Source organism: Gigantopelta aegis, chromosome 4, assembly GCF_016097555.1.
Source record: "Gigantopelta aegis isolate Gae_Host chromosome 4, Gae_host_genome, whole genome shotgun sequence".
In the NCBI taxonomy this organism is placed as follows: Eukaryota; Metazoa; Mollusca; class Gastropoda; order Neomphalida; family Peltospiridae; genus Gigantopelta; species Gigantopelta aegis.
This window is the reverse complement of record NC_054702.1, coordinates 92,654,486-92,681,355: the sequence shown is the minus strand read 5'-3', so window position 1 is coordinate 92,681,355 and position 26,870 is coordinate 92,654,486. Positions and strand designations below refer to the sequence as shown.

Sequence of the window (26,870 nt, the reverse complement as noted above, 5' to 3'; positions counted from 1 at the left end):
ATACATTTAACTTGTTGCACACCCATCTGATAGAACCTCATCATGTTGGGAGATCGATGTTAATAGGTATGGTTGGCTTCTCCATATTGATGACCTACATGTCAAGTTCAAACTGTCAATTACAAATACTGTGGATTGTTACAACATACTAACTCTTAACTATAGATATACTGTTAACATCATTTACAGATCTATTTAAATTTGATTATTTAAATGTTTGATAGGCTGACCATAATATTTTGAGATTGTGTTAATGTGCTCCGAATGTGTACTAAACCGACCAACAAAAGATGCCAGTGTGCCTTTGTAATATGCTAAACATGTGCAAGAATTGTGTTGGAAAACCCCCCAAATATTTTCATTTTTAAAAACTTTTTGAGGATATATGATATATATGTAACAAAAATAATACTATACGTGTATCCATTACATACCACTTATCCTACAGCTTATAATTTAAAACTGATTTCAACTCTTGTTTGCATGTCAGATACATTTTGAAGCAACTCATAATGGTCAGACATTTATAATGCTCTACCATGACCTACCTCAATAGTAATGATGGGCTTCATTTCTTCATATCCGACTTTCACCTTTTTCGCCGCCTTCTGTGCATGCACTTTTGTGTCAGCAACAATACCACCAATAATTTGTCCATGACAATAAACCTAAATAATAATTAAAAAATCATTTAAATCGCAGAATAACAGAAAATAAAATTAATGTTTAACATACACCTTGCCGTAACATTTACAATTAATAAATATAATATCAAACATACACCCAACAAGACAAGAAAATAAACAACGAGGCTTTTCAATAAACAGATTGTTCAACATCTCTATGACAATGTATAATTTAACACTTTATGAATGTGAAGAAGTCATTGTTTCATGATGATCAAACACTTAACTAGGATATTGCCTTCATATTTCTTAATGTGCTAACCTGCTCACCAAGTTGTAAATGCAAAGGACAATCTTTATTATTATCATAATGAAGTTGAATTTTCGTTTGATTAATGACATCACTATAGTACATTAATTAATGGATCTTTGGATGTGCATGTATTTGATAAATCTAACATTCTTCAAAGGAAAGCTGCTAAATTTTGTTCATTAGCAGTAAAAGATATTTTATATACACTTTCAAACAGGCAGCATAGCATATACCACTACATCTAATATAACAGATGGGGAACCCAACGTGTCCATTGCAGGAATTCAATTTTGTGACCCAAGCACGTCCAATAATTTCACCACTGACTGAGATAGATCCCACCACCAGAAAATGTCCTCATGAAATTAATACCTCATTGCTTGCAAAGATTTCCTCATCTGCCATTGGCCACACTCCAAATATGTTTTTTCCAGGCACATCTTTAGCGCAGACATAATCCTTCACTCCTGGCATTTGTAACGCATCACTTGTATCAACACTAAGAATCTTGGCCCGAGCTTTGGTGCTTAATACAAATGCTATATTCAATTCACCTACAAGAAAAAAGCTACAAACTGTAATTACAGTAACATTTATTCACCAGGGAGAAATGGCAGCACAGGGTTTTGAAGAACGGAAAGCATAGCAAATGTTTACGAATTTTGTTACAATAATGGGTTTTAGTGTGCAAAATGACTGCCAAGACAGTGAAAACTACACATCAAAATGATAGGGTGTTCTTGTCAAAAGAAGAGATACATGTATTCATATTTATTAATGTTATAGCAAAGAAACTGTCAGTTCAGTCCTACTATCCACTGCCTCAATGTACCTTCAGGGATATACATTTTAAATGATTGTCGAAGTAAATGCTTTAATAACCAACACCAAGCCATCTGATTTACAACTAATACAATGACATACACAATTCACCTTTAACGACAATATTAGAAGATTAATTTCTACATCATAAAAATTGTATTTGAATCATAACAAGGAAATAATAAAGACCCAATAAGTGACAAACCTTCTATTTTTTTCATGTCGTCAACGTACACTGCTTCTCCAGTTGTTTGTTGTTGTGCAGAATTGTGAGCTACAGGATGACCAACAATATCTACTGGAGATTCTTTAGTGTGCTCCTCAAACACTTGTATTCCCTTTGTGCATGCTCTTGGACCAAGAGAAACGACGCTTTTCTCAGGTGACAAAATCTCGGTTATTATCCCTTTCTTGAAATAAAAATAAGAAATGGCTTGACTTTGGTTTTATATTATTTTATAGAATGCTACTTTACATAAAACCAAACTGAATATTTTCACATCTCACCTTTCTAATCAACAGTTATACAAATTAAGTGAGGACCGTATATGTGGTATGTATAAAATACTGTGTTATATTCTGAATAATGTTTGATGCAGGGGTTTCTTGATGATATATGAATTCATAACACAGATATGCTCTTGATAATGCATAACTTTAATGTGCAGTAACCATAATAAAAAGTAAGACACTTTGACAAAATATTTATTTTAGTGTACAGTAAATCGTGAACACTACATCCCAGTGACCTACTAATCTATGTTACATAACACCATTGCAAGTTTTTCCTGCTTGTGAGGTTTGGTGCTTTTCAATTAGTAATGCAGATTATGGCCTGGACAAGAATGTTTCTTAAGTGCATTAATCAGTGAACATTAAGTCAAGTGACCTAATAATACGCAACATGGTGCCATCCCAAGTTGTACTTGCATGCAAGGTTTCATGACCCTATATAAATTGATAATGAATATATGACTTTAATGTACAGTAGTACAGTAAACCATGGAAACTAGGACACAGTGACATAGTAGGCCCCTAATGGTATACCACATAACTCCCAAGTTGTTCCGACAAGCCAGGTTAGATGGTCATTCAGGCATCAGTGTCCAAGATGTGGTCTGGATAAGAATAGTTAAACGACAGTAGGACGGATGACAAAATGGATGATGGACAATGCCATATCACAATTTGGCTCATCAAAGAATGTTGATCAAAATGTTATTTAACACTTCACAATCAATTACCTCCCTTCCCCATAACATAGCAACCGATGAGAACTCCTCCACTCTCAAAGCTTTATATAACTGTTAAACATTTCAAAGGGCTTGTAAAAGGAACTTTTAGTGTGTCAGTATGTCAATACCTCAATGAGTTTTTTAGTGTGTCAGTATGTCCATACCTCAATGAGTTTTGTCTTGACTGTGATGAAAAACTTAAAGAAGAAGCTTGTTGTCAAAGTCCTACGAAATTCCACCATTCCACCAGGAGCACCAGGGGAAAGTGGCAAGTCAGCTTCCAACTGATTGCATGCCTTGGTAAGCATTGATTCATCCCAATGACTGGAAATATGTGAAACATCATCTTTAAGGAATCTTACTTTATAAGGAAACAAGTTTTTAGAAGAATTTTTTTTAATTAATAATAGAGAATGAATTACAAACCTGATTACTTTACATTCTTTGGGGAGATTTGGGGATTGATGGAATTGAGGGCATAATTCTCTTCAAAATAAAGGAAGATAAAGAACCCAATAGTATATTATTATTTTTCTTGAAGATAATACACACATTATTTATTATACCAAATGAATAGCCTAACAAGTAATAATGTCAATGAATACTTGCATAATTTTATATCAGGATTAAAACCTACCTTCCTATAAGAGCCGCCATGGTTTTGAGTGCCATGACAGTTGTGGGTGCCATGCCTCCATAGGCACAGGAAATGTTCTCAATCACATCTGTTCCCTTCTGAAACTGCACATCCAAACCAGCACTAACAATAGCAATGTCATCATCCTTTCTGTTGGCTACTTTATAGCCATAAAAGTGCTCTTGCTGAAAAAAAACAGAATTAATGGTTTAAAAAAACTAAACCCTCCCACCCCCCCAAAATGTATTCTGAAGTTGTTGTTTTTTGTTTGTTTTGTTTTTTTACTGTGTCACTGCTTTACATTTGTATCCATGGTCTAAGCAGCAACAAACTGTGTTAAAAATAACAAAAACTAATAGAAACTGATTCAGGGTGAAGTTCAACTCATGCATACAGATGAACATGGACAGTGATCTGTAATATAACTATTGTTATGATCCGAGATTTAAACGGGAACAGAGAAAACATCGAATAAGAAGGATGAGAATCAGAAAAGGATTTAGAAGAAGAAGAAGAAAAAGAAGAAGAAGAAAAAGAAGAAAAATACAAGACAGATATAGATGGCATAAGAAGAAGGAAAGAAGTTGTTTTGAATTAAATAAGACATGAAACCCTGCGATCTCCAAACAAGCCATGCACTAAATTAGTCACAATATATATTGCTACATGTATATATGTATACATTATATTTTCTTAATAATTAATTATATCTATATTACTATCACTCACTCATTAAAGAGGTTGAGCCATGGGGACCATTCTTTAATAAATGTTTCATAATGGCATTTTTTAAATAGAATATATCTTTCTATTTCAAATTTTTTGTGCAATATGTTTTTAATGGCAGTGATTTCTAAGCATTTTTTCTGTATTTTTGTACAGTAAATATAGTATTTTATATTAATAATTAGCCAATTATGAAAGTTATCTTTTTCATTATTTATGAAACCAAACATGATATTATTTTTATTAAAAGTAATTATATTCCCAGTCTTAGTTAATATCCAGGCTTGTACCGAATCCCATAAGTTTTTGTTCAGGATAATTACTACATAAATTGCACATATTCGAATCGACGTAGCGAATCATAAGTAAAAATGTATTAGTAGCTAAAATTCTTTGAAATAATCTGTATTCTGCAGTTGGTCGCCATCAGTCATCTGATCCCGAAAAACAAAATGTTTTACACTGCACAAATTCACCTCGTTTCATCGATTCTGCTTTTTCGAAAGTACAGTTCTGATAAGTAACTGGAATCTCATCATGTATTTGTTCACCAACAATGTTAAATGTTGTCTAGAATATACAGATTTTATTCGAGTGTTAGCTACATTAAAAGAAACAACTACATTTTATTTTATTAATATATCTTTAACAGGAAAAAATATTAATATGTCACTTGCATTAAAAGTCTTTCATACACTTTTGTTCGAAATACTATGAGACATTTCATGTACCTCATTACTACATGGAACTTTCACTGATATCAAGATTTCTTCAGGATTCAAATCTGTTTTCCTGTAGCCTTTCAAAAATGTATGATCCATTTTTACATATCTGGGTTTGCTATCTGAAATAATAATTTGTGAATTAATAACAAGTGATGATGAAAATGTTATATACTTTTCATTAAAATTATATGAAAATAGTACAGTGCAATCGTAGTTTGAACAATGTTATTTATTTACACTTTTAAATATATTACATGGTGAGCTATATTGTTCAGCCGCATCCTATGTAACAGCAAATATCATAGTATTTTATTAAATTTGTATTGCTACTGTAATCCCTGTTATTTTTAAATGGATCATAAATTTCAACGTAGTGACATTTTTGTAAATTTTTATTAAATAACTAAACTGTTTTAGCTATTTGTTTATTTGTAACTATGAGGTAAAACAAAAATACAGAAAACAATTTTAATTTCAAGACCAATGAGTCTAATAAAGAAAAGTTGAATTCTATTCGATAATAATATGGCTTACATATAACATTAGAAATCCATACCCTTTGACATCACATACAGTTCAGCTCCAGCAGCCATTAGTAAAGGAATCAGATCAGAAATTGGGCTGGCAGTCATTATGTTCCCACCTATCGCCTGTAATGTATAACTAATTTTAACATTCGTTCATTAATACAACGCAGGTTCAGCTACCCTTAAAAAAACTTCAAGAGAGTAAAGTTAAGGCATACTTTTGCAGATTTAGAGACATTTTCTTAATTTTAAACAAAATAATTCCTCATTCATTATTAGTTGCCAGAGTGCATTTATTAGACTTGGTCATAACTTGGCAAGAACTGATTATATAAAAGGTTTGTCTAAAAACAACAATTGTGTAAACTGTGAATGCTCAAAAGTAAATAGTTTTAAAGTGGCAGCAATATCCACAGCTCTTCAATCCAATACAGTTTGAAATGCAAAAAATGTAAAGCTATTTACCGCAACATTTCGGATCTGGTGACTGGCAAACCACTGTAGCATGTCCAAGAAAGCAGCAAATATACGAGTTTTCCATTCTGAAGAAACAAATGTATATACATTGTATACATGGGTTTTTTAAATCGTAATTTTCAAAGTTTTTATAAAAAATGCAACGACTAAATGTTACTCTTTGCTTCTGATGATGGTAGTTTTATACCTACAGAAATGTTACAAATGAGTAAGTAATAATTTCAAGATAAAGGTACCGTTAACATAAAGCCAAACGTAGCTAGAGATAGAGTACTCATTTCTAATGTCATAACTGAATAGATACGTCAGAACACAATTCAGCTCTTACCCACAGACATATGCACCCATGGTCCCGTAAGGCCCATTTTTAGAAACAACAACAATTTACAACAGTGACCTTCTTTTGCAATGTTCTCACTCATAAAAGTCCTTGTTTTAATTGTAGCCATACCCCTCCACTGGCCCCAAAAATCAAAACATCCTGCTCACGGAACAGAAAATATGTATACATTTAGCATTTTAGATTTTAGTTTATCCCAACCTAAAAATACTGACTTTTATTCTAAATTTTAATATTAACTAGCTGTGATATTTGTATTTTTGCACAGTTGTTTACATTGTGTTTTAATTTAACTGTTGAATTTTTATACTGATGTTGATCATCACTTTATTTTTGCATGTACCATAGTTTGACACCCAATAGCCAATATATTTTTCGTGCTGGGGTGTCGTTAAACATTTATTCCATTTATATAACCCAACCCTAATTAATGTGATGGGGTTAACGAGGAGCCTCACATGGCCAGCACACTGTATTTGTGTGTGTGTGGGGGGGGGGGGGGGGCACTTACACTTCAATGGTCTTGGGGATTGAATGTAAGTGAAGAACCAAACCTATTATGGAAGGGTATGGGGCATGCTTTAAACTACGATATTTACAGTCTTCTGAGCACTATCAGAGAAAAATTCGGGGGACCTATCTTGTCAAGATTAAGTTTTGTCAAAATGCACCATTCAAGTTATAAAAGGATGGTTAAAATGTAAAGGAAATAATATCAGTCAAGTACAATATACTTGACATAATTAACAGTCACCTGGCAAACTGTCAACTGCACTCTGCATGGCTTCTTGTATCTTGTCAAGATTAAGTTTTGTCAAAATGCACCATTCAAGTTATAAAAGGATGGTTAAAATGTAAAGGAAATAATATCAGTCAAGTACAATGTTAACTGACATAATTAACAGTCACCTGGCAAACTGTCAACTGCACTCTGCATGGCTTCTTGTATCTTGTCAAGATTAAGTTTGTCAAAATGCACCATTCAAGTTATAAAAGAATGGTTAAAATGTAAAGGAAATAATATCAGTCAAGTACAATGTACTTGACATAATTAACAGTCACCTGGCAAACTGTCAACTGCACTCTGCATGGCTTCTTGTATCCGGGACAGAGTGACGGATGCACCAATCACTAATCCGCGTTCGTCTAGCTGTACTTCATTCATTGCTTCAATGTGTGTTGTACATATCAGAACTGGGAACTCGGCATTCTTAAACTTTTTCTCTATTCCTGAAAAAAAACCCAGTGTTACAGTATATATATATATATATATGTATGTATGTATGTATGTATGTATGTATGTATGTATGTATGTATGTATGTATATATATATATATATATGCATATATATATGCACCTAGTTCAGTGTTTCCCACAATCAGCCTGGCACTAGGATGGAGCTTCTTCAGATCTAACAGTTCATCCAAGGAGATCGGTCTATACCATGTGTTTGAAGAACTGCTGAATTTCAGAGATGTATTGTAGAGGTGTGCGTTGACCTAAGTAGTACAAGAAACCATTCTATCAATATTTAAATTATACTCAATACAATGTCAGCAAACTAATGTGTATGTACAAATCTAGGTCTGTGATCTTATTTAAAAATCTGGGGAAATAAACTTGGTGTTTATGCAATTGTGTTTTCGTAACTTGAACAGGATGTTCAGAACACAAATCGTATGCTCTGTGATGTGTCCGGGTGTTTTATTAATTATGTGGTTATGACCAGTGTAGATGTTTGTCGTTTGGTAATCATAGACTCAAAGTATATAGCACAAAAGGGAATCATTCATCAAAACACAACTATTAATACAGCTCACTACACTATTTGGACACACTAAAATCAGACGTAATCCTTGCTTATAAATTGTTATAATCACCATTAAGAACATGTCTACATTAAAGCTACATTTTGGTTATGCAATTCATCTGTATAATGAAATCCATACATGTATTATGATACTTCCATGTGTGCACGTGTCAGTACCAGCACTGTGGAACGCACAATTTCTCGTCTACATTATACAAATTGTAGCAGGCTACTTTCTAAAGACAAACCTTCAGTTCTGGAGGGAAAATTGGTTCCTGTGAAGGATCATACAGCAGACTAGTTTCATCAGCTTCTCCATTAGCTACACCATTCACCATTCCATCTGTGTTATTTGTTACCTGCTACAATTGTAAAAGAAACATTAAATTAAAACAATATTCCATAAATGTAATCAAACATCTGAATATTTTGGCACTAGCCTACAATGTATCTTATATATATGTGAAGGCCCCGTGTGGTTAGGTGATGTGATACAAAACTGGACTCTGTGTTGTACAAATATATTAGTGGAGATGCTAGCTTTTATTGCTCTAATTCAACGTGTTTAAATTATCTTTATTTAGTATTATTTGTAATGTTGCAAGTGCATGTTTCCATAAAAAGCATAAGTGATATTGCAAGTGTTCTTGACTTGTTTGGAATATATTTTCTTCATCTTATATGTACTCTTACTAACTTTTCAAAAAAATATTGTATTAGTTTGGAAGAAGCCAATTTGCAGTCTGTAATAAATGTTACTGATGGTATAGCTCAGGCATTACAGACTATTTGCATCGATTGTTCATACGAGCGAACTTAAATAGTATCTAATGTTATGTTAAGGTACTTTTACACACGCAGACATTAGGTTGCCTTCAGTAACATATAGAAAACAAATGACTGTAATTAAAAGAAGATAATTTAGCACATACACTAGTCTAATTTGTTTCTTTTTCCAGAAAGGCATGTTAAATGTCCATTTGCAATAAAAAAATAAATAACTTTTAACTTAATAACATTGTGGGGTTTTTTTTAAACTGACTTAATGAGGATGTATAAGAAATATAATATTACACCTGTCCGTTATATACTTTAAGCTTACCTAATAAGTTAATATATTCAACTGCCGCTCAATTGGTATTCCTATGTTTCTTCAATATATTTTTAACTTTTATTGCAGTTTCTTCGAGATACTGACTTTTATTCTAAATTTTAATTTCATCTATCTGTGATATTTGTATTTTATGCACAGTTGTGTTGTAATTTAACTGTTGAATTTTTATATTGATTTGGTTCATCATTTAATGTTTACATTTTACATAGTTTGACACCCAATAGCTATGTATTTTTAATACCGGGGTGTTGTTAAACATCTGTTCTATTCTATTCTATTCAAGATATTTTTCTAATTAGAAACTAAAACAACAACAACAACCCCCTCAAACAAACAAAAAATAAAAAAATAAAAAATAAACACAAGACTTTTATATACAGTCAAACCCTGAAAACAGGACCCTCAATAAAACCATTATTCCCTGAAAACCAGATATCATTATGGTCCTTTCTTAAATATTAGTATAAAACAAAACCTGTCTAAACAAGATTCCGCTCAAAACCGGACTTTTATTTTTCATACGAGTGTCCATTTTAGAGAGATTTCACTGTATATATTTACCGGCCTCGGTGGCGTCGTGGCAGGCCATCGGTCTACAGGCTGGTAGGTACTGGGTTCGGATCCCAGTCGAGGCATGGGATTTTTAATCCAGATACCGACTCCAAACCCTGAGTGAGTGCTCCGCAAGGCTTAATGGGTAGGTGTAAACCACTTGCACCGACCAGTGATCCATAACTGGTTCAACAAAGGTCATGGTTTGTGCTATCCTGCCTGTGGGAAGCGCAAACAAAAGATCCCTTGCTGTCTGTCGTAAAAGAGTAGCCTATGTGGCGACAGCGGGTTTCCTCTAAAAAAACCAGTGTCAGAATGACCATATGTTTGACGTCCAATAGCCGATGATAAGATAAAAAAATCAATGTGCTCTAGCGGCGTCGTTAAATAAAACAAACTTTACTTTACTGTATATATATTTTTTCTTTTCCTCCATTCTGGAATATTCCATTCCGTTATCGTTTTAGACTGTAAACACATAATGTGGCATCGTTGCTAATATTATAATTATTAGGGGTGTGACGAATACACATGGTGGCGAATACGATACATATCACGAATATGAGGTGACGAATACGAATATGTATTCACATCCATTGAATACACATTACACAAGTACAAAGGCTTTGCTGAAAGTCCCGAAAGTTAACGGAAATAGCCGAAGTATGGTGGAATATATTCACCAAATCCATTTGCTTTGTTAACATACTGATGTAAAGAAATAATGAATCACACAAAGAGTAAGATCTGCGATTAATGATTGCAACAAAACCCCTCAGTCCATAGTATCAGTTGAACGTGTTACTGACATTCCGTGTGCTCTTTTGTTTCTTTCCGTCAGTATACACAAATAATCAAACAATTAACACTAAAAATGAGGCTTAAAAATTACTTAATATATTTCTACCATATAGATTTGTAAAAAAAAGAGTAATATTATAAAATGTATGGATACCACGTGCAGCCACCAACATATTTCATAGTTTAAAGCACTATCATTTGGTGTACTAGAACACATACAATAAGGTAATGGACTGCCTTGATGTCACGGTCGGGCTGGAAGTATCTCAGTGGCAAAGCAGGCCCTTAGGAACGATATCTGGAGTCGGGGGACAATCTCTATTTGATGGGTCACATTCTCTAATGTGTGTGTGTGTGTGTGTGTGTGTGTGTGTGTGTGTGTGTGTGTGTGTGTGTCAAAAGATATATCTTTATCTATTAATATAGAGTAGCACAAAAACAACAACGTACATATAAGGCTTCGAATGGGGGGGGGGGGGGGGACGATACGGCCCCCTGGTTCCTACGGGCCTGAACAGTGCTTGCCTGACGAGCGGGTACTTTAGGATCAATTCCCATCGGTGGGCCCATTGGACTATTTCTCGTTCCAGCCAGTGCACCACAACTGCTGTAACAAAGGCCGTAGTATGTGCTATAAATAATCCTTCGCTAGTAATTGAAAAGAATATCGTATCTCTGATTATCTATGTGGTCCTTAACCATAAGTCTGATGCCACAAAACTAATTAAAATGTGTTGGGTGTTTCACTGAATAAAACATTGATCTCTCGCTCTGTTAATCAACGTTGTAGTTTATTTCTTTCAATCCTTCTGACTGTGTTCATGTACACTTACCCCGCTGCCATCTTTCTTATTCATACAGCAGTTTTCCCCCATTGGACAAGCATCCTGAAAATAGTTTTAGAAATATATATTTTCGTATGTAGTAGTGTTGGTATAAAATACTCCCGACAGCAGTAGCTAGTGGGAATTCCCCCATTAGCTCAGATGATAGAACACTTGACTCCAATACTGACAGTTTTTGGTTCGAATCCCCTCAATGGAGGTTGATTTTTCTGTCACATGCATACCCAGTAAAATTAATTAAGGGCCAATAGAAATTTGGGTCAGTTTTTGCTAGTTTTATATTATGTTTACAAGTTTGGATCACAGATGATTTCTAAGTTGTTGAGTACATTTTAACCAGTCATACAAATTTTGCATGCATTGTAAAAATAAAAACAAATGTACAGTGAAACTCTACTATTGCAACTGGGTTTTCCACGTTCCATCTAGTGCACTACAACTGGTTAAAGGCTGTGGCTTGTGCTTTTCTGTCTGTGGGAAAGTGCATATAAATGATCCATTGCTGCTAATGGGAAAATGCAGCGGGTTTCTTCTGATGACTATGAGTGTTAGAATGACCAAATGTTTGACATCCAATAGTCGATCATTGAACAGAACAAACTAGGTTTTATAGCAGGGTAGTCCTAATACTGGATTACCAATATCTGATGGTGATCATTAGGTGCTTTACCATGCTATACGAAGGGGCATCCATCACTCACCAAGTGTGACCACCATCACCTCAGTGAGTATTAAGCCCTTGAGACCGAGGCAGCGGATGACTACAAGATGGCTGAGTTTTTTCATTTTTACTGTTTAATTTTCAGGAACCAGTGAGTGTCAATGTTTAATAATTTGAAGGAAAACTAACCAAGAAAAGATAATAACTTCAAACTTTTTTGTGTAATCATTCAACAAGTTGAACTGCAAACAATATCAGTGAAACCGTATACCTCATCTCCTTCTACCTTAGGCCACAAACTTTCCAATCACCCCTCGTAAATATTGATTGTATATTTTGCGTCCGACCCTCCTTCACGCTTGTACTTATACCAACAATGTCTTAAGTGATAAAATCAACAGATGATGACAGTGTTTTTGGCATTTGCACTGAACTACAAGAATTATCGAGTGTCCTACCTACTTCAGTTATACGCGAGCGTGGTCCCGTTGTTTTTCTTAAGTTATTTATTACACAACAAAGATTAATATTTTGGGGGGCATATGACACCCTCTCGACATTTTATGGCGTTCATTGCACAAACACAAAAACAACTGCGTGGCGTCTGGCTTATGTGACTGACTGCAACAAAATGCAGCACCTGTTTAATGTTATTGTACTAGAATCGTGAATGGCAAGGCGTTGACTTTCATACAATCATGTTACTCTGTGCAACTGCTACATTTCAAAATTCAAGTCCGCAGGTTATATAATAAACATATTCTATGCAAGTACATTCCAGAAATTACCATGACGTACAAAGAGTAATTTATAGACCAATTGTGTGCTAGTGCGAAAATAATACTTTTGTTTGTCTAGGTAAATAAACGTAAGACTATTTTGATTACTTCCTTGAGCAACACAGGCAATTAACGTTAACACCGTGGCGAGGACAATGAGGTAAGCCGTTCCGCCGTTATTTATTCTTTGTCGCTTGTGTGACATGTCAGGTAAATGCTTGGGTCGAAGTTGTGAGGTCAAAATGTAATGAAGACGATAATTGGGTCTGACTTTACTGACCGTAATCTATATATAATAGCGGGGTGATTATAATACGTGATTATTTTTACATTAAAATAACAAGGAAACGCTCTGGTTTTTAAAATATTGGTATGTATATTGGGGAGGTCTTAGAACCGGGGTAGTCATTGGATGGGGTTTCAGTGTACATGCATTTTGTAAAATATAATAAATAGTTTTTCTTAAGACAGTATCTATTGGCCCTTAATTAATTTTGTTGGCACGATATTGGAAATAAAATTAAACAAAGTATGAGACACAATGAAGCCCCTCAAAAGGTACAAATGCATTTGCATTAAATGTAGTGTCTATGATGTTAAACATTAAACAATTTAAATACATTTTTATGAGGTTAAAATTCTAAATGCCAAACAAGTGAAGTACCAATTATATACAGACACTTTTACATAAGATGTACTTCATATGAATTAATTTTATATAAACTAAATAAACCTTTGTGAAAGACTGGAATCCTTGTAGAATGGGTCTGTACCCTGTACACCGACAAAGGTTCCCTGAAACAAAATAGATTATGTGAATAACTAGTCCAAACATCAAAAGACGTTAGTAGAGGCACGTGTAAGGCAAAAATCAATTGAATAAAAATAAATACCATTTGATTTAAAGTAAATCTGGACTAAACTGTTGGTGCACTTTGACCTGAATACACTTATCATGGGTTTGAAACTCGGTCGCGTTGACGGCCAGACAAGGATAGTAAAGTCTGTAATAATTACCCCACTATGTTATTGCAAATAAACTAAAAGATAAATACAACATAGAGTCTAATACATGCCATCAAAGTACGACTCCATCTCTTTCTGTGTAGGTCTGGGATTGTTTCTCAGAAGAGTGTACATGGACATGACGATTCCCGGGGTACAGAATCCACACTGAGTACCATGAGCATTGGCCAGTTGTTCCTGTATTATATTATAAGAAAACAATTTGCTGCAGATTTACAAACTCAGTTATCACAGTTGGAAATTAAATTATTTGACTATACTAGAGCACATTTCCAGCATTCATCTGGTGGTGGTGTATGCCAGTAGTCTGGTTGATGCATATTATAAGCATTATTAGTTTTTAAACACAAATTTTGATTTAGGAAGACAAATACTTACGTTTTGTAAATACAAAGGGAACATATTTCTTATGGATAGCCTACCCGAAATTTCAATTTCCATATTTAGATGAAACACATTTATAAAATCAACTGGTGTGTTCACTCCCTGTTACAATGACTTGACCCACATAACTACGTCTGGCATTGGCGAATCCAGAGGGAGTCTCAAGGAATTGAAGTGCCCTTTTTACTGACTTTATATTGTAAATCCATAATCCACTCAATACATTAAATTGTTCTAAAAACGCGACTCTGAGCATCTTTATTTCAACATTTACAGGAAGCATGTCCCAATTTCCTTACAGGTCTCACTACCTTTGGGAGATGGGTTCATTTGCATTCGACAAACTCATACTTTCCTGTGTGGGTACTTTTGGCACACTTCCATTACAGTCTGAAAAAACAATCCTGTCATCACAAGAGAGTCTGTCCAAGGCACGCTGCTACTGTTCTTCTGGTTATGAAGTTTATAGTCTTCAAATTGAACCGAGGGTGTGTGTGTGTGTGTGTGTGACGGAGGGCATCCATTTAAATAAAGGTAAACATTGGCTTGTGCCCACTCCACTATAGAGGTTGTGACGCCTTCCACCACAGAGACTGTGACCCTGCCAAGTCAAGGGTAATATATAATCAGAGCAGAATATGTTATTTGAAAGTGATTATTTGAAGATTTACTATATTATGTGGTATTTTTAGTTGTACATAAGAAGTTTATGGCATAATACCTATTATCCATTATATGGTAACACAGGCTGTACCGTTGAGAGGAATGGAATACATTAGTCATAACTTGGATCATTTCTTCTTCTTCTTCTTCTTCTTCTGCGTTCAATCAAGATTTGGCCGTATTAGATCAATAATCCGGTTGTGATGACGAAATGTGACGTCTTCCAGAGGTCGTCGAGAAGTCCCCAGAGTTTGATATTGAGGGGGGTGTCTTGTATCCAAACTTTCTGACGGTTCTCTTTTAGGTGTGGGCAGTTTTGTAGGATGTGTTCTGGCGTTTGTCCTGCAGCACCACAATCACATTGGACAGTATCTGCGAGACCCATCTTTTTCAGATGTTTGTTTTTCAGCCGGCAATGTCCAGTTCGCAGATGGAAATTTATTGTTTGTTTTGTCCTGTCTAACTGGTTTATGCAATCTTTGTCAGGGGTGTACCCATTGTTTCTGCTCTTTCAATCACATTTCAACTTTCGTTTTAGAAGACTCTTCACCGTATGAGATGGAGGATTGGGTTTGTGGAAGGCAGCTACCTACTTTGGCCAGTTGGTCAGCTGTTTCATTGCCTGCAACTCATATGTATGCTGGGATCCACAGGAGGGTCACTTTTCGTCTTTGGGCAAGGATGTTTAGCTTAGTTTGCAGCAGTTTGGTGATATGGTCTCTGTGTCCTGATGAAAGTGACTGGAGTGCAGACAAGGAGTCAGTGAGAAGCACTATGTTATGTTGTCCTTCTTCCTCAGTCAGATGTTTTGTTGCAATGATGAGGGCTTGCACTTCTGCTCTGTAGTTTGAGCTTAGCTTTCCAACTGGGGTGGAAAGGGAGACAGAGGATCCATCTGGATAACTGATATATGCTCCACTTCCACCATTTCGTATGACATTCTCTGCTGAACCATCTGTGAAAGCATGGATCCATGCTAACTGTGGATAACGCTCATGTATCTTTTCCATGGTGAGGGCTAGCTGTAGAGGTGGTGGATGCTCCCCCTTTTTGGCAAGTTCTGGAACATCCAGCCTGATTTCATGAAGGTGTGTTTGCACCAGTCATTTGGAGAGAGTTTCTCACACTGCAAGGCATTTTGGCTGATAGAATCATAATTTTGCAAATTATATGTCAGGTGGTTGAGACTTTGTCGTTTTAGTCTGTTCTTTGTTTTTTTCCTGGAGTCTTTGATGCAGTGGATGTGAATGCAGTCGTTTCATCCTTTCTCCCTGGATAAGGACCTTGCATTGTTGCCTGGATTCCAGAGGTTCAAGGTACTTCTTCACCCTTGGAATCAAGACTGTTATAACTCCAACTGGGAGAGTGACTGTTGAAGTCACCCACTATAATCCAGTTTTTCCCTCATCTAGCTGTATGTTGAATAGCTGGATCATCTTGTATGGTGGGCTGTGGAGACTTGGATCATGAAACTTAAGTTTTCTTGGTATGGGATTAGTTAGGCAAGGTAGGTATTTATATTGTTATAGCTTTTAGCAGGGATGAGTGGTTGGTAACTGAAAAGCTGAATGTGAATAAAGAGGTGACTTGGTTATTGCTGGTGCAGCAGTAGTGTCCACCGAGAGATGTAGAGTTGGCTTGCCTGTATGAAGATGTGGCTGAGAGTTGAGCTTGTGGAGGTTTGGTGAATTCGTGGAGGAGTGATACCTGAGAGAGTGCAGTTTGGTGGTAATGTGTAAATGAAGTCCCATGTGTGGACTATTTATTAACAATGTTCGTATTATGTAAAAAAAAAACCAACGAATTGTTGTTTTGTAATATTATTATTATATCGTGCAAGTATAATAATGGAGGTGTGGTGAATTCGGAAGGTGAAGAGAGGGACGAGTTGTGCAATTAATTTATAATTGTATTAGTTAACAACATGTGCCTATTTTTGTGTTGAAACTTTAGCAGTGATGGTTGCTAATTGGAAAGTGGTATGTGCAATACTGCTTAATTAATTATATATTAATATAACTCAGTGACGTTGGGCATTATAAAATCTGTTTTAATGAAGTGATATTAAGTCATAAGTGGACATTGACATTCTATTTTGAATAAAGGAAGGAAGGAAATGTTTTATTTAACGACGCACTTAACACATTTTATTTACAGTTATATGGCGTCAGACATATGGTCAAGGACCACACAGATATTGTAGGAGGAAACCCGCTGTCGCCACTTCATGGGCTACTCTTTTCAATTGGCAGCAAGGGATCTTTTATATGCACCATCCCATAGACAGGATAGCACATACCACGGCCTTTGATGTACCAGTCGTGGTGCACTGGCTGGAGCGAGAAATGGCCCAATGGGCCCACTGATGGGGATCGATCCCAAACCGACCGCGCATCAAGCGAGGGCTTTACCACTGGGCTACATCTCGCCCCTTATTTTGAATACGTAATATTTTTTAATATTACTTGGTGCTGTGTGTGTGATGTGACATATACTTAAAAAATTGAGTAGTATTTGTGTGTAGTTAATATTGATTAGTGTGGTGACCATCTGTACTACGATGGTGACTGGTGACATTAGTTAAATGTGTGATGGGTGAGAGGGGTTGTGTTAGTGTGCAGTGATGTATGATGAATAGGCCTATGGTTTGAGTAATAATTGAAATGTGTGAGTGTATGATTATTTGCTGATGTTAAATAAACGTAGCAAATCTATTCTGGTTTTATGTGTTGTTTCTTTTAGTTATCTAATCACTTGTGACAGACCCCAATGGAGGTTGTGCCCCGACCATTCAAATATCGTTCCTAGGGGCCTGTCATCAGCGAGTCATTATGAAAAGATCTTTATATCTTCAGAATGCTTCAGCAAGTACGGTCGTTTTCAGAAAAATATGTACAGTAATCAATCTACCTTGCGTATACATGCACCCACGCACCCACTCCTATACCCAAACGCACATCCAAAAGATAAACATCCATAAGTATACACACCTGAACTGGATGTAGCCTGGTCTTGGTGCTACCAATCCCCTCCACCGTGGTGACCGCCATGCCGTGTAGAGAACAGATCGGTGCCAGACAAGCATTAACTGATAGGTGACTTTCTTGTTGAGGAACAAAAATCATAATGGGCCTAATTGACAAATCTTGTTTGTTTTGGCTTTTTTCCCCCATACATGCGTGTAACCTACATATATTTGAAATGCTTAAACATATATTTTGCAAATTCGGCCCAATGAATTCTAGAGTACTACATGTTTGTACATTTATCCAGTAATGATTCTGATTCACCTCTAGGTCTTGTGTTGTAATACTTTACTTTACTTTACTTAATTAGCGTGCCTATATCCGAAATAGGTTCCGGCACGTCCATCCCACGCCCAGTCTTTGGCAGGGCCAGTGGCTGGGCGTCGGCCACAAAATACTTAAAGCCGCACACCCTAGTTCCATCCAGCGAAAATAAATTATAATTTGGTTAATCTACAAACCTGTAACACACTTAGATCACGTTTTTATCAAATGGAGTGAAAAAGCAGGTTTTATATCGATAAATACCATGGGAATCCCCATGTCCCAATTGCTTGAAATAATTTTGAAAGTTAGTATTCTGATGTCACCGGTAGATGTCGCTCGAAGCACAACAATGCCTACGTCACGACAAATTTCACAGACTTGGGGTGCGTTCGTTTCACCTCTCCTGGACATGTTCCAACTGTTCTGTCCTGGTTGTATCCCCTCTCCAGATATCGTAAGACTTAGCAAAATTATTGGTTTTAAGGGTTTGTAACGTTTTGTATTGAGACACTTACTTGTCTGAACTTTATTGTTACTGAAAATGTTCACGAACTGTGAAGAAAAATCTCACAAATGAACAACAACAAATCGGATGTTGATTGCGCGAACCGTGCACGAGAAAACAAACCGAACCAAAATGATAACGGTCACGTGATATACCAACGTCTGTGAAATTGAAATGGAAATATTCCCTCTAAAAATAGATTGGACCTCGCTTGCTTAACGGTTTTTTCTCGACAGCACGTCTTGTGAAAAAATGCAAAAAATGCATTTCGTGGTTTTACAAACATCAGGATTACCAAAAAGCACTTCAGGTGAATGGAAATGTGTATTCTAAATAATAAAATGTAAGTAAAGTGCAATTTTATTTGTGAAAAATGGGGTTTAATAGCGAAAAACAACGCCGTAATGGTTAACAAATAGCCGTAACTAGGGTGTGTCCCTTTAATTTAGAGGGACAACTTTGACATTATACTAAAATGGAATGGACTTAATTTAGATGGCGTATCCTAAAAATAAAATAAATATAAAACCATTCTTAGTTCTAATACAAACATGATCTAGCCTAAATGTCATTATTGTTGTGATTTCTCTTTTGACAATCTGGTTTAGTAATACAAGTAAAGAGACAGTTATTGCTATTCACCGTTTCATGTTTTGTATGATAAAGGATACATAATCTGGTCTCTGTGTTGGCCATAGCTGGATACCATCACCGTGCAGGCACCACATCCTCCTTCTCCACACCCAAGCTTTGAACCAGTCAGATGAACTGAGATGTGTTAAGATCTTAATCTCTTTATAGACTACATATTACTTGCCTTATTCAACAACATATTTATTTGTGATATATATGTCCGTTTCCCAAAACAACAAATACAAGCATAATAGATTCATATATCAGATTTATTAAAATATACAAACTTTACTTATATACATCAATATGTTTTAAGTGACCGTGGGATGAATAGATCGAATTTTCTCTAGCTGTATTCCATTTATATATTTGGAAAATTGCTAGGGAGCAAGTCGCACTTAATGGTAGAAACAGTCACATTTTAAATGTTCCAATGATGATAGGATGTATTTAAGACTCTGTTAGTCTAAATCATCTTAACAATGGCCGAAAACCTAACGGTAAGTCCCGTCAAAGGCCTTTAGTTTGATTCTGTTGCAGTTCACTCATATTTAATATTTTATGTTTTCAATTAATATAGAAACATATATCCGAAACACAACCGTATTTTGACACGGGTGTGGGGTTTCTTCGTGTAGCGTTTATTGAGTAACCTCAAAATGTATCCAACTAAAGGTCTATGGCTTCAGATTAAAACACAAATTGTGTGTACCGATATTTCAGATAACAGTATTTGGCGACCGTTTGGTCGTCAAAAATTGGCAATCTGTCACATAGTGTGCAATCTACCCTTATGCTCACGTACATAAACAGAATACGGATTGAACTGAAACGCGGTCACATTTGAAGTAGGTCTCCGCAGTTTTAACATTTGGAAGATGGGGCCCTAAGTAGCAAATCCAGGGGTAGGGTGGGTGTGGGGTCCATGCCTACCCCAATCACACCTCTTATTTTCCGCTACCTTTTACATTAGCCTGTCGCCCTTTGGCACGTGATAAAAGCGGGAATTACCCCCCACCCACCCTAATATAAAATTTTTGCTTCCTCAATGTGGGCGACAGGGTGGTAGCGTCACAAATCGATTATGTTGTTGGGTACAGATGTAACTATTGTTCTTCAGAAGGCAGCCGTGCTTGTAATTTTAATTGCCCTTTAACCGATATTTCAACGCGCAGTCGGGAATGACTATGCATATCACGCATACCATTTATCTCACAACGAGTTGTTTTAAAATGTATCTAACGAGCAAAAGTGAATGTATTATTCTATTTCTTACATATCCTCAAAAACCAGGTTTTAAGCAAATTTTAACATCTTTTTCGACTAAAAGTTATATACAGCCGTTGCACTTGTAGCTGACTTACACGTCACAGACACATAAATGCCAGGTTAACTATACGTCACAGTCTACTCGATTTTCATCGTGCAGTTTTTCATTGGCTGTATGGCATTGGTGACCTGGTCATCCCCAGGAGCAGCCAGTCGTATATCTTGAAATTATTAACACACGTACATGTGTTAACAACCATGGGTAACCAAAAATAACGCATGGTGTTCTCTCTAAAGGGAGTGTAAGACAAATCATAATTACTATGGTTCACTTTTCAGAAGTAAAGTTAATTTAATACCAGGTGAGCGATTCAGGCCCCATGAACCTCTTGTTTATATGTACCATCTCACAGATACCTCGTATCATATTATCAGAATTATTAGATAACATCAACTATTTATTGGAGAGTAGCTCACGTTTCTGTTAGATAGGCAAAGATATTTTAATACAATATACTCAGTATTTCTTTTTACACACATATGGAGGTTTCATTGATATTTATGAATATTCACGCTGGTCCATCAATGATGGACTAATAACAAAGCTTAATGTCCTGGAACAAACAGAAAACATTTGATAAATGATCTGAGAGACAGGTTGGAAAGCACCAGTGTGAAACACACTATGCAAAAGCATAATCATGCTGACGCTCTTATTGCAGCAGAGTATATACATATGATCAAAATTATGGATATGATTATATTTTCAGAGACCTGAATCACTGATCACTTGGCTTGTGGATATCATACAAATTCTAGAAACCCTGGACACGTTGCATGCATGTAACAGCTTTAGCCACATTTGCTATTGTCATCTATGGGATTTGATTTGGTGGCTGGCTGTCCAGCAAAGCGGGTTAATAATAAGTTCTTATAGAAAGGTCGGTATAATGGCCGTACACCTACACCCAACGTAATATGATAACTATTGAGAACTAAATGGCAATTAAACATGTAGGAGGTCAAGTACATGACATAGTTTTGCTAAAATATATTCAAGTTATTCTTGTAATGTTTAATTGAGTTAGCACTTGAATACAGACGCATACATTTAAAATGTTAGTGTCCACTAACTTATTTTAACTAGCATGTTTTCAACGTTCGACTTATTCCACTAATTGTACTGTTCCACATTTTGTACCACATACATAGTTGGAATTAAAACATTTATAATTTGTGGTGGGTCTTTCTCTATATTGCAATTTGTGGCGAGTCTTTCACTATATCGCGGGCTTGATATTGTAACAGAATTTCATTCAAATTTATATTACGTGCCACGTATACCATGACCTCCCCCCACACACGTCATTAAAACAATCATCTTGTTGTCTTAATCTCACCTACTAGATAGATTTCGTTTTATGCAATGTAAATAAAGTAATTAATTTTCAATTGCCTTCATGTTATTTATTTATTCAAATGTATTTATTTATTTATTACTTAACAGATTCAAAGACAGCTTGGGTGGCTCCATCCAGAATAACATCTTGGCTAAAGCAGTGATATAAGACATAGTTCGCAAATCGTTATCGCAAGTTGTTTTAGAAGGAATGGGAAATTTCTTGAACGACTCCTCGGTATATTTTAAACGTCGGCAGTTTGGTGTCTGGTGTATTGTTATTTGGACATTTCGTCAATAAAGAGACAAAGAAAAAAACCTCCACATTGGATACTCCTACCAATAAAGCAGTAAGGGATCTTTCGTAACACACACACACCTCATAAAAAAGGATACGGCGGTTGCGTACGTATTGCAGCAGCGTTTCATTCGGATCAGCATTGTTCTCCACAATCTAAAAACAGAAGACAAAATATTGATAAGGTCTATTAGTAGAGCGTCTTAGTATAAGAACCAAATTTGTTACATATGAACCGATAGACACTAACAATAAAGGTGGGCCCCAGTCGAATTTGTTACATATGAACCGATAGACACTAACAATAAAGGTGGGCCCCAGTCGAATTTGTTACATATGAACCGACAGACACTAACAATAAAGGTGGGCCCCAGTCGAATTTGTTACATATGAACCGACAGACACTAACAATAAAGGTGGGCCCCAGTCGAATTTGTTACATATGTACCGACAGACACTAACAATAAAGGTGGGCCCCAGTCGAATTTGTTACATATGAACCGACAGACACTAACAATAAAGGTGGGCCCCAGTCGAATTTGTTACATATGAACCGATAGACACTAACAATAAAGGTGGGCCCCAGTCGAATTTGACTTTCAAAATGGCCGTCATGAAGTTAACTAACATTTTTAGTTGTGTTCGACTATGGTTTGGAAACATGAGGAATCTACTATGATAAATATTTAATGTGATTATATTATTATTATTATTGAAAACTCAGACATACCTACAAGTTAGTATCATAATCAGTGGCGGATCCACTGGGGGGGGGGGGAGGGGCAATGACATGAGGCGCGGAATGCTAATGGAACTGTGGGAGAGGTTTGGAGGGGGTCTAAAAAAAGGAGAAAATTAATGTATAATAAAATTATAACTGTCGCAAACTTTAGGAGTGGCCCATATACCCCCACCCCACCCCCCACCCGCCGATTCGCCTCTGATGACAGTTGACAGACGCAAACCCCTTGTGCTCATTTAGAATAAAACGTGTTCACAATGCGAAGGAAGACATAACGTGGAGCAATTTCAAGCTCATTAGTATAGGAAATAAAAACATTCTGAGATTTTTATTTGTTTGGTTTATATTTTATATTTGTTTGGTTTTGTGATAGTTTCAATTCATTCCAAAAACTTGATAAATACCTCGGGCGAGCCTTCTAACGTATGAGTTAGATCTCGCCACAGAAAGCCGCAAAAACTGGCGAAATCAGAGGTTAGAACTGGGGTGGGATTGCCTGAACTTTCAGGCGTGTGTACAGGGGTGGGGGTGGGTTCGGGAATCGAACCCAATCCCCTGCTCAAAGCGAATTTTTTAAATATATTTTCCGAGCGATCGTGACTCGAACCCACTAGAAACTTCACTCGCCAGTCTTGACACCCTGTGCATAATTTCAAGCACACATGCACGACGTTCAGCGATACACAGAGTTGTTTGGACCGTGAACACCCTTCGTGAACCTCACGCACTCATGCTATGCTAGGCATGTATTTGTAGCCCAGCAAACGGCAGTTATGTACCTGTTTAATAACTATAAGGCCATGTTGTACTGCCAAAACATTTCAGTGTTTAAATCGATCACCGTTCAAGTTATTATGGTAATGTGGCGTAATCTGCGGTCATCATCGCAACAATGACTGTACGCTGGGGCATTCACTCGTTAGATAAATGAAGGCGTTTTCAAGATGGCATTTACTCACCAAACACCGTGTTATATATCAGACTGAAGGAGTACCGTATGCTAGTATCACACAAACACATTTAACTTTACAAGTGAAATACCTGGTAGAAGCAATGAACTTACTTTCTGGCCGTTGACGAAAAACACCAACGGAGTTGAAAATTCCATTATCAGTTATTGCACTTCGATCGCATTTAAACACCTGTAAGATGTAAACATCAAAGAACAATAGCTTTCTGCCTTGTCGTTATATATCAGGAATGCTGGTTATAGGTCAGTAGCCCAGTCCTGCACCCATTGATTTATCAGTTGTATGATACTGTGTGAGCGTAACGCGTCATTCAACCCAGCTCACTATGGTGTTTGTGTAACGCGTTTACACATGGTTAACCTATATCGAATGATCCTATCGCTAAGGTTGCTGGCCATAGCTGACCTTCGAGCCTCGGTAGAGTTCATACAGTATGTGAACCCTGGAGCGTGGATTATTGCGTCATGGTTGCTGGATGCCAAACAAAGAGGAGAGGGAGGGGGAACTGGTTGGGATATTTTAGGGAAGTAAACATTGAACTAAACAGAAAGAAAGAAATGTTTTATTTAACGACGCACTCAACACATTTTATCTACGGTTATATGGCGTCAGACATATGGTTAAGGACCACACAGATTTTGAGAGGAAACCCGCTGTCGCCACTACATGGGCTACTCTTCCGATTAGCAGCAAGGGATCTTTTATTTGCGCTTCCCACAGGCAGGATAGCACAAACCATGGCCTTTGTTGAACCAGTTATGGATCACTGGTCGGTGCAAGTGGTTTACACCTACCCATTGAGCCTTGCGGAGCACTCACTCAGGGTTTGGAGTCGGTATCTGAATTAAAAATCCCATGCCTCGACTGGGATCCGAACCCAGTACCTACCAGCCTGTAGACCGATGGCCTACCACGACGCCACCGAGGCCGATTGAACTAAACAGAGGAAAGAAAAACGATGTTAATTAAAAATAGACTTTAGTACAATTACGCGTATTTACAGTTATTTCAGTTTGTTTAACCATCCGAACCATAGATCACATAGGTTATTTTAGTAGGTTGTTTGGATGTAAACAGTCGTATCCTGTCCTGGACGGAGAGCCAGCCGAGTCCGGCACCTGTGCCCAGGACAGGCGTGCGCTACAACAGCTTGCTCTGAATGTGCACGTTAAACACTTTGGTCTTGGTATTGGTAAACAATCAAACAGTATTCGGAACAAACCTTCTACATCTGTTCATTAGCAGCAACTGCAAAGTATAAAAGTTAAAGTGTGTTTAGTGCACATTGATTTATTAATCATAGGCTATTGGATGTCAAACATTTGGTACTTTGACATAGTGTTAGAGAGGAAACCCGCTTCATGTTTCAAGCGATCTTTTATATGCACCATCTCACAGACAGGATAGCACGGCCTTTAATATAAGAGTCGTGGTGCACTGGGTGGAACGAGAAATAGCCCAATAGGCACACCGACCGGGATAGATCCTAGATCGACCGCACATCTTGACAGCACTTTACCACTGGGCTACTTCCCGCCCCTATGATCATTTTTATACACTATCTCACATAAGGAAATGCTTTATTTAACGACGCACTCAACACATTGTATTTACGGTTATATGGCGTCAGACATATGGTTAAGGACCACACAGATACTGAGAGAAGAAACCCGCTGTCGCCACTCCATGGGCTACTCTTCTCGATTAGCAGCAAGGGATCTTTTATATGCACCATCCCATAGACAGGATAGCACATACCACGGCCTTTGATGTACCAGTCGTGGTGCACTGGCTGGAGCGAGAAATAGCGCAATGGGCCCACTGACGGGGATCGATCCCAAACCGACCGCGCATCAAGCGAGCGCTGTACCACTGGGCTATGCCTCGCCCCTTATCTCACAGATAGGGCATCACAATGTGACTTACTATATTGCCTTTGATATATAAATCGTAGCAAGGCAATGACTGAGACGGGGGGGGGGGGGGGGGCAAAACATCCACCAGTGGGTCTGTCATGGGGATTCGATCCTACACACAAGCATCTCAGCCAGGCGAACACTCTACCGACCAGTGGCGTAGGGAGGGGGGTGGGGGGGAGGTGGAACGGAGGTCATGCCCACACCATCAAACCTTTAAAAAAAAAAAAAACTATTACATTTTATAAAATTATACAAATACATACATACATACATACATACATAGTGTGCCCCCCTCCCTCAATATGGTTTGCACCGCCAATATGGGTTCCCCAGTGCTTCCGACTGAACTTGATCCCATCAATTTATCAATGTGTGCGTAGCAGGTTGTAGCTCAACAACACTTGAGTGTTCTGGAAAAACCTAGTAAGTCAGAAAAATCTGAATTTGAGATATTGACCGAAAGCTACACCCTGCCAGGATTAAGCAGCCACTTATTAAAACAACTTGCTTTGTGATTATTTGTTCATTACTTAGGAAGAGTAAATTGGGGAAAACATGTTTTTGTTTTTATTTTGACAGTCCATCGCAATTTGACTTACTAGGTTTTTCCAGCCTTGAATGAAAACAGTTATGGCACGGTTTATCAACAACAACTTAGCAAGTCAATAAAATTGGTTTCTTTATTTCACACATCTTGAAAAAATACAAACTGCCGATCTAACTGAACTCCAGGGCAAATACAAAATATAAAATACACAACCAGTCATTTGAAACCCCC

The 26,870-nt window shown here is 37.0% G+C and overlaps 1 protein-coding gene across 1 annotated transcript in view; it reads right to left on the bottom strand.

The window, feature by feature from the left end:
- The window catches only part of LOC121371431 (xanthine dehydrogenase/oxidase-like), a 38,760-nt gene extending 14,145 nt beyond the window's left edge, over positions 1–24,615 (bottom strand). The window contains exons 1-18 of the mRNA XM_041497313.1: positions 24,266–24,615; positions 22,559–22,616; positions 19,533–19,629; positions 18,054–18,162; positions 14,067–14,193; positions 13,724–13,785; positions 11,539–11,592; positions 8,487–8,600; positions 7,786–7,927; positions 7,491–7,658; positions 6,077–6,153; positions 5,641–5,734; positions 5,091–5,203; positions 3,634–3,818; positions 3,161–3,320; positions 1,967–2,171; positions 1,312–1,493; positions 549–668 (exon numbers count right to left, since the gene is read on the bottom strand). Of these exons, the coding sequence (XP_041353247.1) occupies positions 549–668; positions 1,312–1,493; positions 1,967–2,171; positions 3,161–3,320; positions 3,634–3,818; positions 5,091–5,203; positions 5,641–5,734; positions 6,077–6,153; positions 7,491–7,658; positions 7,786–7,927; positions 8,487–8,600; positions 11,539–11,592; positions 13,724–13,785; positions 14,067–14,193; positions 18,054–18,162; positions 19,533–19,629; positions 22,559–22,616; positions 24,266–24,310 (2,112 nt within the window). The 5' untranslated portion in view covers positions 24,311–24,615. The remainder of the gene's footprint in view (positions 1–548; positions 669–1,311; positions 1,494–1,966; positions 2,172–3,160; positions 3,321–3,633; positions 3,819–5,090; positions 5,204–5,640; positions 5,735–6,076; positions 6,154–7,490; positions 7,659–7,785; positions 7,928–8,486; positions 8,601–11,538; positions 11,593–13,723; positions 13,786–14,066; positions 14,194–18,053; positions 18,163–19,532; positions 19,630–22,558; positions 22,617–24,265) is intronic.
- Between the last annotated feature and the right edge of the window lie 2,255 nt (positions 24,616–26,870).